Raw genomic sequence first — 12,678 nt, forward strand, 5'->3', positions numbered from 1 at the left:
TAGATATACCTCAAAGGTAGTAGCAGAATAGGGTAGTCTCATTTTCTTGAAATCCCCTGTGCTACTTCAGCTTCTATTATCATGCTGAAATGAAATCATCCAAAGATAGTGCTGCTCAGCCCAGCAAGAGTGGTACTTTTCATTCTAATTGGGGAGGGGAGGGGGGAAGTAGCAAGCAGTAATCTGCTCATGTCCAGAGCATGGAGGAAAAACAGGTTTGCTGGATGCCTGGGGAACAGGGTAGTCAAAGACACCGGGGGGAACAGTTTGGCATAGGACAGGGTGCACCTCTCCTAAACCAGGGCCTGCCGTTGAGGTGTTTTTATTGAAATCCATGTTATGGGTAACAAGTGGCCCGGGTGAGACCTCTTCCCCAGAGATGGGTCAGGCCAAGGACCCCAATGGGGCAGACAGTCTCTCAAGTGCTAAGAGGGAGCCAAATGAGAAGGCCTCCATTGCCAACACATGGGAGATGGTGTGGTTTGAGTCTGGGGAACCCGCAGAATTATGGAGCCTGTTGGATGCCTGGTACGATCTGGGTTTTCTCAGCTGTGGCTGTAGATTTGTCTTCATTGGCCTCCTCTGAAGACAGACTTCTCTTTTCCGCAATTAATCTTTTAACTCCTACCATCCACTGACTGACTTCAGTCACATGGTCAACCATGAGTGAGCGGTGGATGTCATCTGCGGCTTCCCACTGGTGGCTTGAAAGCTCTGAGGAGAAAGAGGGGCTGAGCAGGTAGCCTTAAGCAAGAAACACAGCTCCCATTCCTCCCCTCTCAGCCAAATTCTCAGCACCTGTCCCAGGTCAGCCAGCACGGCTGGAAGAAGGAACTGGGCTGCGCCACCAGGGACCCACTCCTACCCTGCACCAGCAGCGCCATCCTCTTCTTCACAGGCGTTGACAGCTTCCCTCCAGCCCACTGCTCCTGCAGCAGAGCTAGGCGTCTGCTGATGTCATCACAGACCTGCTTCTGAGAGATAGATGCCCCCTCCCAGTCAGCTACCAGCCCAGCGGGCAAGGGGAGGCAGTGCACACAGGCAGCACCGGCTTTCTCTGTCCAAAGGACTTTGCATTTAACCTTCATGTTCTGGTACTTTACCCAAAGGTTAGAAACCCCAGTGAGACACTAGTAAAAACTATTAATCTCCTTTTAAGAAAAGTACATGTGTGCCTAGAATTTTTCAGTTTCAGGAATATCTCAAATTCTCAAACTCATTCTGCTGTGCTACTCTACAAATAGAGAACTAAGGACCCAAGAGATAGAAATCACTAGGCAATTTTAACCTTCTTTTAAGAATCTTCAGATCCCTTGCTGCCACAGAACTTAGGACAACACTATAGATTTGTGGGGGGTGGGGAGGCTTTCCCTCTCTGCCTGAGCACAGGATCAGCAGGGTCTGCTCTGAGTGATGTAAGGGTACAAAAACCAGGCTGTTATCACTAATGGGAGTTCAATTCAACTTGTGTCCCTACACATCTCTACTAAATGGTCTTCAAAACTCCATGAACCCTCCTGAAATCCTGTGTTCATTTTTCTGTGAAATCCCCAGCAGATCCCAAAGGGACTCCTAACTCAAAAACGGTTAAGAGCCACTGCCGAGAGGGTCAGAGATTAACTCCGGGAGCCATACCTGCATCTGGGGTCAGTGGAGCCTTCCTCATCACCCAACATGCATGCCAGTGCTTACCTTTGTGTGGCCCTGGCAGTCTTCCAATGCCTGTTCCAAAGGTCTCAGCACCTCTTCTAGGAGAGTCTCTGACTCAATGACTGGGGAATTTGTGGGCTCCACACTGAAGGCAGGACAGCTGCACATAGGGGGCGGGCCAGAAGCCTTACTTGAAGGAGGTGGAGGCCCCATTGGGGATGGCCCAGGAGAAGTCTCTGAGGTGGGGACTGAAAAGGTAAAGCAGGGTCAAGCAATTATGATTTAAATTGGTAAGAAGCTCAACTCTAACTTAATTTTTTAAGTGAGGCCACAGAGATAGAACAATAAGCCAGATTAGGTTCCTGATCTCAGCTTAAATTCTAGAGGGAAAAAAAGAAAATTACCAAATTATGCTGTATGCTACAAAGAGAATGGATGGTGTGATAAAATGGAAAATATAATAGGACATAATTAGACTGTTCATGGAAGGCCTTTCTAAGGTGATATGTAAGTTACCCTAGCTCACTCAGTATGTGATGTTTAGCAGTTACTTTTAACCTCTGAGCTTGGGTTCCTCTTCTGCAAAATGGGAATACTAAAATAATAGTTATTTTACAGGGTTGCAGTAATTGTGCATACAGGTAGAGCTGCTAGATTAATGTGTAGCAGCAAAAAGTGTTCAGAGTGAAGATCTAATGGATATTAGATGCAGCCATGAAGAGCTGAAGGAACTGTGTGCGCTAGGCAGAGCAAGCGCCATGCCCAAGAGGCAGGGAAACTGACTTGTTCAAGGAAGAGAACCAAGGCCTGTGCGGCTGGAAATTAGTAACAACAAAGGGAGAGGTAAGCAGGGGATCGACACCCTGCAGGGCTTTGAAGTTTGGTTTTAAACCTAATAGGAAGTCACCCAGGGTTTATAAAAGCAAGGGATGTGACTACATGGCGTTTTAAGACATTCATTGTATAGCATGTAAAAAACTGATGGGAATAGGTCAGGAATGGAGGCAGGAACAAGTGGAGAAGTCCAGGAAAGAGCATGTCAGCAGAGACTAGATGAGGGGAAATAGAGTGGTCTGAGATCTTATTTAGAGAAGACAACAACAGGACTTTGTGGAGCAGAGAGATAAGTCAAAGATGACTCATGGCTTCTGGCTTTAGTAAGGGGCCAATGGGACCATTACTGGAGGAGAAAAATAAAAAAATGTACATCCACATGGACAGTTACTCTACTAAGGTGGCCTTTGATTTCTTGGTTTCTCCAATGGTTATGTATTTTCCACCTTACCTCAGCCTCTCACTCCCCTCTGCCTGTCTCACCACCATACTACCTCCACAGTCGGACCCCTCCTCCTCCGCTTCCAGCTCAGCTACCCCAGCTTCATCACTTCTTACAAAAGCACTCTCACCTAACTGATCTGCTCTCACTGTCCACTTTTCTGGTAAACCCAGCTTGGCTGCACTTGTTGGGAAGAAAAACAGAACCACGTTGATGAGTTAGACTTTAAAATTCATGGCTACACATTAAATCCTACCATTTGCCTTAAATCCACACCTGGCCTCTTTTAAACTCTTCTGCCTTCTCCCCCTTCTTTTCCTTTCCCTGCTGTCTCTCTAGTTCTGCCCCTCCCTCAGATTTCACTAAGAAAATAGAGGTCAATTAGACAGGAATTCTCATCATCTTCCACCACTTCTACTAGCCCACCCGCATCTAGGGCACTTTCCCTCCTCTAGTAGATGAAAGCTCCCTGCTCTTCTCCCACCCCCTCCCCAGCCCTACTGTACACCCCCACCTCCCTGCCTTTGCGCTTTCCTCCTGAATAGCAGGTCTCTCTTCCTCCTGAGTCATCCCTGAGCATAAGAACATGCTGAAGATGGTTTAGTGTATTTTAAAAAGGCCTCCCCCTATTTTTTTATTTTTATTGTATTTTAAAGAGGCCTCCCCCTATTTCATCTTCAGGTAGTTCATAGAATATCTTAAATGAAACGTCTGTAATCACTCTACTTTTCACATTCTGTCTTCAGCCCATTCCAGCTGGGTTACTCTCACCACTCCACAAGCTGTTCTTAAGGTCATTACAATTATTGACTAGTAGTCATTTTTCTCTATCTAACTTGACCTCTCAGCAGTATCTCTCTCCCAGAGTAAATTTTACTTTTCTTCTTTGGTTATTTCTCTGTCTCCTCCCTACTCAATGCTGAAATGCTAGAGAGCCTTAGGACTCTGTCTTGGATCTTTGGTCGTCTGTCCACACACTTTCTATGTAAGCAGAAATGACATCAAATACCATCCATGTGATGGTGACTCGTTTCTCTAATTTGGTCTAGATCTCTCCCCAAAACAGCAGCCCGGATTTAACATGGCAGAAACAGAAAGTTTGCTTTTGCCCTTCTCACAAAACCTTTATCCCCCAGTCTTCCCATATCAATGAACAATACCCCAGCCAGTTCTTCAAGCAAAAAATTTAAGTTACACTTTTTCTTTCCCTCACCTCCTGTATCTACTCATTGCTGTTTTCTCCCTATCGGTCTATCCTACCATCTCTAGAACTCCCATCCTTGTCCAAATCATCATATTTTGCCTGTTACCGTAATAGCCTCTTAATTTATTTTTTGTGGCCTCTTAATCCTTCCCACTTCTTCCCTAAAATTGGTTTTCCACACACATATAGATGTAAAAATTGGGGAAGATTCTGCCCTAAGCACAACATCTGGAGACCCTTTTGGCTATCAGATCTGGATTGGTGCTTATGGTTTCTGGTGGGTAGAGGCTGGGGATGCTGCTAACATCCAACAATGTGAAAATAATTCATCACAGGCCTCCCTGGTGGTGCAGGCGGTTGAGCGCTGCACTGGGAAGCTGTCCACAGCCTCTGCAACGCGAGTTCGATCCCCGCCAGCCAGTGAGAATCCCACATGGCAAGCAGACCTCTCCTGTCTCGCCCGCTGCTCCCCTCAGCAGTGTTATTTCGTCAGTCTGCCTGTTCTGTTCCCTGCTCTGTCTCTGGTGAATCCTCTCACCCTCCTGTGCATCCGGCCTGTACCCTGGTTCTTGTATAAATAAATCTTTAAAAAAAAAAGTTCATCACGACAAACTATTACTTAGCCCAAAATGTCAATAGTTCCAAGGTTAAGAAACCCTGGTTTAAATCATTCCAATGCAGTGTTCTAGGTATGAAGAATAGAGGGATGATGAAAGACCTGAATCTGAGTCTCTCCCTGAGCATTTCCCATGCCAAAAGGTGGGGCTTTGACCCAGTTTAAAGACCCATCTACTTAAACTTTTCAATGCCTTCCAATTTCACATAGAAAATACAAATGCCTTATCCTGATTTACAAAGCCCACTGTGACGTGGCACCTTACTACTTTTTTCAGATCTCATATCTATTTCCAGTGCATACGTGCTCTAGCCACTAGGTATTCTGTCTGAATCTGCCAAACTTGTTCCCATTGCAGGACCAGCTGTTTCCAATGCGTGGCACATTCTTACACTTGATCTTCGGTCACTAGCTTTCAATCATTCAGATTTCAGCTTAAATATCAGCCCCTCAGGCACATCACCGTTTTATTTCTTGTCAGAGCCCTCACTACTATTCCATGTGTATCTCCAGAGCTAAGAGTGTGGGCTCCGTGAGAACAGAAACCTCTTTCTTGTTTACTGCTGTCTAGGTCGACCTCAGGGTCGCAGGATAAAATAAATGGATGAATAAGACGTTAAGTCCTAGATGCTTATTAATCCAAGTGAAGATGTAGAAAACAGACAAATGGATATATCACTACGGAGTTCTGGAAAGCGGCGCAGGTTGAAAATAAAATTTGAGAATGAAAAATACAACCCCAAAGATGTTTGAAAGGCCTCCCCTGAGCTCTTTTGTGGGGCTCCAAGCTTTCTCAGGGGAGTCCTCAACTGAGCAAAAAGGGCCCTCCGGACAGGTTTATCGGCGCACCGCCCAATCTCGGTGGTCTCCGCACTCAGGGACCCACGCACCTCTGGGGGATCCATCCTGCGGGGCGGCAACCCTCTTGGTGAGCGGCGTGCGCTTAGGTCCGCCGGTCTGGGTCTGCAGACCATAGGAGAACTGCGGCGGGTCGTTCCAGCCGCGCTCCTTGTTGCCTGCGGAAGTGAGACGTGTGAAGCGAACCTGGGGGAAACCCGGGGCTCGCAATCCACGCAGTAACCGCACCCAGCCTCCGCCTCTGGGAGGCCCCAGCGCCCCCAGCCCGTTGGTCGCGCTCACCCGGCTTCACGTACAGCTCCGCCATCTCCACTTCCGCACGGCCAGCGGGGCAGCGCGTCACTTCCGGGGCGGCCGCAAGGCCCCGCGGGCTGGGGCGCGCCGCCCGCTCCCGCTCCCCCTGGCGCCTTTGAGGGTGGACCCGAAACGCTACACCGGCTCCCCAAGGGGCTCGAAATTTCCTCCAAATCATGACGCAGCGGAGCCTCTTACCAGGAGGCGGCGGTCTAGACCCAAGTCCGCTCTGGGTCCCATCGCGCCAGTGTTCGCAGGCCCGCGTTTAAACCACCAGGCATCTCCTGTCCCACACGTGGCCCTCAGTGGTGGGTTTCTGAAATCTCACCTCCACCTCACATTTATACTAAGTTCAATAACTAGTACTTAAAACTCCTTCGGTGTTCTATGCCGACTCTTGAAGTCACATCTCACCCGAGTTCCGATCACGCCTCAGATTACCTATTATTTTTAGTCTTTGATTCATTAGTCTTCCCCCTTCTGACAGTCTCAAAAGATGAACTCCTGACGCTTACTACATACCCGGTGACTAGCTTAGTGCCTGGCATAGAAAATACCTTAGAAGATCTACCTGTTGAATGAATGGACTTCGGGCTTCCCTCTCACCCCGGCTCTCATGCAACTGTAAGCAGCCACCAACACCAAACAGACTCACTCACCTCACGTGTTAACCCCCAATTCTGACCCAGGCCCAATATACTCACACCCATTGAGGTCACTGAGGAATTTTTATTTGTAATGATTTTGCTATAAAGTGTTGCTGAGGTAGAGCCAACTGTCCAGAACCAGACAGGGGCAAGGAACACAGGGACCCAGGAGAAGGGAAGCCAGAGGCCTAATTGTGAGGCCTAATTGTGATGCAGGGCCTCTCAGTCACCCACATAAACAATAAATTGGGCAATAAATAGAGGGTGGGCAAAGGTCTGAGGGGGCAGGCAGAGAAGGCTCCAAGGGGGGAGAGGCTACAGGCCCCTGGGGAGTGAAAGTGTAGAGTTGAGCATGGAGCCAGAGCCTCTTTTCCCCAGTCCTCCTGGATCAATTTAGGGCATATGGAGCAAAGAGGGTTTCAGCCGGAAGGCATCAAGAAAAGAGAAGACACTCCTCTTTCGAGGGGCTGCCCCTGAACCCCCAACTCCTCCTTTCAATAGAGGGAGAGGCAGGGGACCTCCTGGAGAGTCCACAGAACTGGTCCGCTTGAGCCGCAGGCGGGCACGAGCCTGAGCACCCCAGGCCTTGCCTCGAGTTGCAGAGGCCACAAGACACTTCTGGTATTGAACCTAGGGAGAAGGTGAATGTAAGATTCCAGGTCCTTTCTGTTCCTGGATTCCCTGAAAGTTTCTGCAGGAAGGCATCGGTCTAATATGAGGCTGTTAGGAAGCCACATTGGAACCCCTTCAGCACTTCCAGGTAGGAAAAAAACACAAAACATGATATTTCCTGTGCATTCAAGGAAGGCTAGACACTATGCTAAGTGTTTTGTATAATCTAACTTAATCCATGGTTATTTATTAGGTGTCATTATCCCCATTTTGCAAATAAGGAAACTGAGATCTAGAGAGAGCACATGGGGTCTCCGAGGTAGCCTAAGGGTTAGTCTCAGCGCTATCACCTCTGCCGCCCGAGTTCGATCCCCAGCCAGGGAGCTAACCCACATATGGCACAGCAGACCTCTCCTATCTTGCTGGCTGCTCCCCTCAGCAATGTATTTCAATAAATCAGCCTGTTCTGGTCCCCACTCTGTCTCTGGTGAATCCTCTCACCACTATCAACCCCCACGCCCCCTACCCTGCACCTCTGGCCTGTACCCCAGTTCTTCTACTAACTAAATATTAAGAGAGCGAGAGCACACATGACTTGCTCAGTCATCTAGCCAGAAAATGGCAGAATTGGGATTCAAACCTGGCTCTGCCTGCAGAACCTGTGCCTCCAACCTCACCGACTGCTGTGCTGACTCTCATCTCTCACTGGGGTGGACTGGTCTCAAGCATAGTGGATTCCCTAGTCAAAGGGAGAATGGACAACCCAAACTCCCAATGCAATTAACCAAGGATCTTCCTAGTACTTCTCAAGTCTCCCAAATCTTTTGCCCATACTGTAGTTTAAGTGGTCTTACTGATCCACAAACTTGACTTCACTGTCCTGTCCAAAACCCTTCAATGGTTTGAAGTGTTGGAATAAAATAAGTTCATCACTGTGACCTCTAAGTTCTTCCATGACCTGATTTCTGCCATTCTTTCTGCCCCCTTCTCTTATCCACCCACTCCTGCCTTGTACTCCAGATACACTACATTCTTCCAGATACTCTAATCCACTAACATCTCTCACCTTCTCTGCTGGGGTTCCCTGTACTTGGCACACCTTCCAGCCCACTCCCTTCACCTGGCTTACTTCCTCTTTGTACTTTCAACTCTGGCTTTTCTATCACCTCTCTGGGATAACCTTTCTGAACCCCAGAAGGGTGTGTCTCCATCATCCTGTGGTGTACCTTCGTTCTAAACTACCTTCTCTCTAACCTCAGTGTTCTGTAAGGACGAGAGCTATGCCCTCTATTCCACTGAACTCCCCCAGTCAAGTACCATGCCTGGTAACCCCAAAGCACTGATACTTATTAAGGAATGAGCAAAATGAACCAACAGAGCAGAGTGTAAGCATCCCACACCCAAATGCCTACAGATACAAGGACATAAACTAAATTAGACGAGCAGGAAAAACAGTGTCCACTCTACAGGGCATAGCACATCCATGATTTCAGTTGAGTGTGGAAATTTGTGTATAGACCCAGTGTCAGAGCTTCGGGCATTTTTGGAAAAACAAGAATAGCAATACTGTGTGAAATGTCCCAGCCTCTATATGCTGGTAACTAAAACTTACTAAAAACAGCAGGAGGACCAAATAGAATGACAGCCAACCCTGGGATTGCTGGTTTGTAATCTCTGGAGAAAAGACTGATCCTGAGCCTCAGTTCCCAATACTGAAAACATGGGCAACCCCACCCTCCCACCCCACCTCGAACTCACCATGCAAGCAGCCTGCACAGCTTCAGAGAGTCTCCCAGCATGGGGCTGGCACCAGAAGGCAGCGCACTGGAAGCTCTGACGGCCCAGGTCAGCAATGAGGCCAAAGGTGTGTGGGTCGCGGCCAACACCAATGAAGGTCACAAGGCGCACAGGACACTGCCACAGTGGCTCCTCCTCTGCACCAGCTTCTGCCTGCCCACACCAGGCCTAGTCACTACAGGGCCACAGGCTGGACACACTGAACCCTCCCAGAAGCCAGCAGTGACCCTTCATTATACCCACCGCCTCCTCCACAGCCCCCCACTTCACCCTCTGATACCTGAATGGGGTGTGCAGTCATGAGAGAGTCAGATACACTGAGCATGGTAGGGACCCAGGCATCCCGGCTCCCCCGGGTGGTGAGGGTACCAATAGCTTCGTTCAGCACATCCATACCTGGAGGGAAATGCCCAACATGGTGTCTCACAGACATGAAGAAAGAAGAGCCCTTCTCAATGACTTGGGGTTCAGGGAGACAGGAACAGAATACTGGGGCAGGGTTTAGAATCCTGAATTGGCAGGAGTGGTACATCCGGGGTATACGGAGCCATGAGAGCTGAGAAAAGGAGCTAGGTCCCACCTCCTCATGACCTTACCCAGCCCACGGCCTCCAGCCCGTTCAGTCCTCACCCATGGCTTTAGTGACCGGCAGAGTCCCCATGTACAGTGCCTCGTACTTCTGCGCAGCCTGGCTCACTGCGTCCAGCAGCTCCACTGAAACACACACATCGAGTGGCCTGGGCACTCTCTCACTGACACCTTTCCCCACCCCTCTGAGAGAGCTGGAGCGCGCAGGAGAAAGGCCACGGCGCTCCTCCAATTTAGGGTTTGAGATCCTGGGAACCAGGGCACCTCAGAAGCCCCCTATCTCCAGGGAAATACTAAATAGCCAGGACCCCACCCCCCACTCCACCTCTGGCCAAAGCAGGGCAGCACCTTCCCTCCCATACCTTGCCGCGGCAGGTCTTCAGGGGAGATGGGGTCTGAGGAGCAGCAAGGGGAGCCACCGCTCACTCCCACTCGCTCTGACAAGATCTGGAACACAAATGAGTCAGTGTGAGGCACAGGGAGAGGGACCTTGAGGTGAGGGAGCCAATACCACCTGCCCCGACCACCTGGGAATTCTCAAGCCCAGCTCCTCACCCACATTCCCTGCACCACTCGTGACCCTTACCTGAGCACAGAGCCCATGTAGGGCACTGGCAATGGCCTTGGCAGGGACGTCACAGCGAAACACATGGCACTTGAGCATACAGCTGTCTTTGTCACCCGCCACAAAAGCGAAGTCCCTGGCAGGGTCAGAGATGGGGCTGGGACAGGGGCAGAGATGGGGCCGAGGTAGCGACTGGGGAATGGCAGGGGCCTGTAGTGCCTACAGGAAGCTGTAAAGTCAGGCAAGGGACATGGCAGGGGAAGAACAGGGAGGTCAGGGCTGGGGCTCAAGACACCTGGCCGTTACTCACCTGTCACTGTTCCAGAAGCATGTGGGAGCACAGGAGAGAATCAGCCCAGCCTGTCAGGCTCTCCCCCATCCGTCCCTGCTGAGCTGGGCCCACCCTCCCCAACCAGTGTTGGACCAGGCAGGGGAGGCAGAGCTTGGATCCATGTCAGAGGATCTGTGTCCAAGGGTTCAAGTACAGGGGAACAACATCAGTGGGAATCACAGGCTGCAAGGGGGAGGGAGGAGCAACTATAACGTGGGGGGAATATAGGGCTCCTCACCGGCCCTTGGAGCTGCCCACACCCCAAACACGGATGTGCACCAGAGGCTGGCAGTGGATCAGACTGTAGTCCAGGGGATTCACCAGGCTCATGGCATCCTTCTTCAAGATCATTAGCATGTTCTGGCCCTGCCAAGGACAGAGATCAGTCCAGAGCTCAGATGACTGTGGTTGCCACTGGGGAGAAGCAAGTCAATGAAAGCTACCTCTACCAGGCACTAGGCTAAACCCCTTAAAGGACCAGCAGCTCACCTCGCCCCAGGCACCTTCTGGGGGCCGGCTCTGAGTACGGGTCTGGGCCAGCTGCTGGATGCAGTTATTCACTGCAATACTGCTCTTGCCTGGCACCAGGTCCTCTTCAGGTACCTCTACCCATCCCAGAGAGCGGACTGCAAAGCACTGTTGGGGTTGAAGGAAAGGTCAGGAGGGTCCTGAGTAGAGGTGGAGTAGGATGGAAGGTATCACAGATCCCACACATATAAACCCTCTGGTACCTGCTCCATGCACCCGGATCACCTCTGCTCAGCCCAATCCCATCCCTGACATTCCCCCTTGCGGCCCTCCCCCATGGTTTGGGCTGACCCTCAAGCTCATGTGACTACCTTAGCCCCTGGCTCCATGCTCTGGATGTAGGATTCCTCACCAAACCAGGACAGAGAGTTACTAGAACAGAGCAGAACTGGTAAGAGGAACACTTCCTACAGAAGGGACACTGGTGAAGCTCAGACTACTTGATTGGAACAAAAATATGGGATAAGACACATAATTTAGTACTTCTAATATAAAACCAGAGCAGAACAGGGTCCAGGACATATTAAACAAAGGTATCATAGAGTTTGGTGTCTCATTTGGCAGGACAAAGAATGTAGAATAAAAGCTGCAAATATGGAGCAGAGTCCAAACTGTGAACCAGAGCCCCAAATCAGGGCAAGAGGCCTAGAATACAGGATAGGAAGCCCCATGGGCAGAGCCTAAGACAGTGATCAAAGTCTAGAACCTGCTAGATCAGGACAACGAATATGGAAAACAACATGTAGCAAAAGATAGCGCTTGGAACAAGGGACAAATTCAAAATACTGAAAGTCAATAACATGGGACAGAGCCAAGAAAACAAAACAGCCCCAAACACGGGACAGATTCCAGAAACTGGGCTAGGAAACAGACTGACACCAGCTTTAACTTTAGGTGCAATGGAACCACAAGTCTTTCATTTTGCCTAGCCTATCTATGTTACCTCCGATCCAGTGAGCTCTCCAAACTGGAGAAGGATCTCCCCTTGGGGGGCCGAAGTCCCCAAATCCTCTCCGTGCTCTGTAAAGAGAGAGCTAGGTCAGTGTAGCGGCAGGCCTAGCTCCACATAAGGGCGCAGGTCCGTCCCCTCCTTACCCTCCACTTACCGTGCCTGGGTCCTCTGCATCTCCTGGCTCCCAGGTTGGGCGCTGCCACTGGGTACTACCGCTAGGTACGTGCCAATAGTAAGTACCTGCAGCATCCCGAATCTTCCTCCAGCCAGGGGGAAGGCCTGGCTCACCCTCCAGATTCTGGTCCCCCCACAAGTCATCTACAGAAGCAAAGGAAGGGAGGGGGACAGGATTGGAAAGGGGGGGACATATTCAGGGGTTCAGAATAATCTTTCTTCACCCCTATGGGGCAACCCTTGGACTGGAGGTCCCGTCTGAGGATTCGGACTTTCAATTTCAGATATTGCAGCGCAAAGATCAGGCTTTATTCGTCCCCCGGTCTTTACCCTGACACGTACCCCAACCCCCTCCCGGTCTTTGAGCCTTCCGGCAGCCTTCGGCGCTCCCTCGTCCCCCCCTTCAGGTTCGAGTCCACCCATCGGGCCCCTCCGTGCACACCATCGCAGTTGACCAGAATGATGGCTAGCATGTAATCTTTGCCCAGCATAGCCCCGGCCGCGTCCCCGCCGGCCTGCGCCGGCCTTGACTCTCAGCCCAGCTCGACCTCCGGAGTTGCTGCGCCTATAAGCCCAGCCTCTCTGC

General features: G+C 50.4%; 2 protein-coding genes across 4 annotated transcripts; both read right to left on the reverse strand.

The window, feature by feature from the left end:
• Positions 1-325: 325 nt before the first annotated feature.
• On the reverse strand, positions 326-6,069 carry SRA1 (steroid receptor RNA activator 1). Its single transcript, XM_084252361.1, has 5 exons — positions 5,887-6,069; positions 5,637-5,762; positions 1,693-1,898; positions 866-974; positions 326-714 (listed from the first exon to the last, which is right to left on the reverse strand). The coding sequence occupies exons 1-5, from the start codon at positions 5,909-5,911 to the stop codon at positions 506-508; spliced, it is 675 nt and encodes a 224-aa protein (XP_084108487.1). The 5' UTR covers positions 5,912-6,069; the 3' UTR covers positions 326-505.
• An 869-nt stretch (positions 6,070-6,938) lies between these two features.
• On the reverse strand, positions 6,939-12,583 carry APBB3 (amyloid beta precursor protein binding family B member 3; the record flags this gene model as incomplete). 3 transcript variants are annotated; one of them, XM_084252473.1, is made up of 12 exons in its annotated part: positions 6,939-7,175; positions 8,916-9,107; positions 9,235-9,350; positions 9,585-9,668; positions 9,905-9,989; positions 10,129-10,243; positions 10,677-10,804; positions 10,928-11,074; positions 11,278-11,338; positions 11,910-11,986; positions 12,073-12,236; positions 12,535-12,583. In XM_084252473.1, 12 exons carry the CDS (start codon positions 12,581-12,583, stop codon positions 6,939-6,941), a joined length of 1,455 nt encoding a protein of 484 aa, XP_084108599.1. The 3 variants fall into 3 exon arrangements, with proteins under 3 accessions (XP_084108599.1, XP_084108598.1, XP_084108597.1); XM_084252472.1 differs by having other exon boundaries at positions 10,129-10,264; XM_084252471.1 differs by having other exon boundaries at positions 10,129-10,264; positions 10,677-10,846.
• Between the last annotated feature and the right edge of the window lie 95 nt (positions 12,584-12,678).

Source organism: Talpa europaea (assembly GCF_964194135.1).
Source record: "Talpa europaea genome assembly, chromosome: 13".
NCBI lineage: Eukaryota > Metazoa > Chordata > Mammalia > Eulipotyphla > Talpidae > Talpa > Talpa europaea.

Excerpts from the sequence above, each read along its gene's own strand:
- SRA1 (XM_084252361.1), bottom strand. The coding sequence starts at position 5,911 with ATGGCGGAGCTGTACGTGAAGCCGG. Across the intron at positions 975-1,692 it reads ACTGCCAGGGCCACACAAAG|AAGCAGGTCTGTGATGACAT; the intron begins GTAAGCACTGGC and ends TCTATCTCTCAG. Across the intron at positions 715-865 it reads GATGGCGCTGCTGGTGCAGG|AGCTTTCAAGCCACCAGTGG; the intron begins GTAGGAGTGGGT and ends CTTTCTCCTCAG.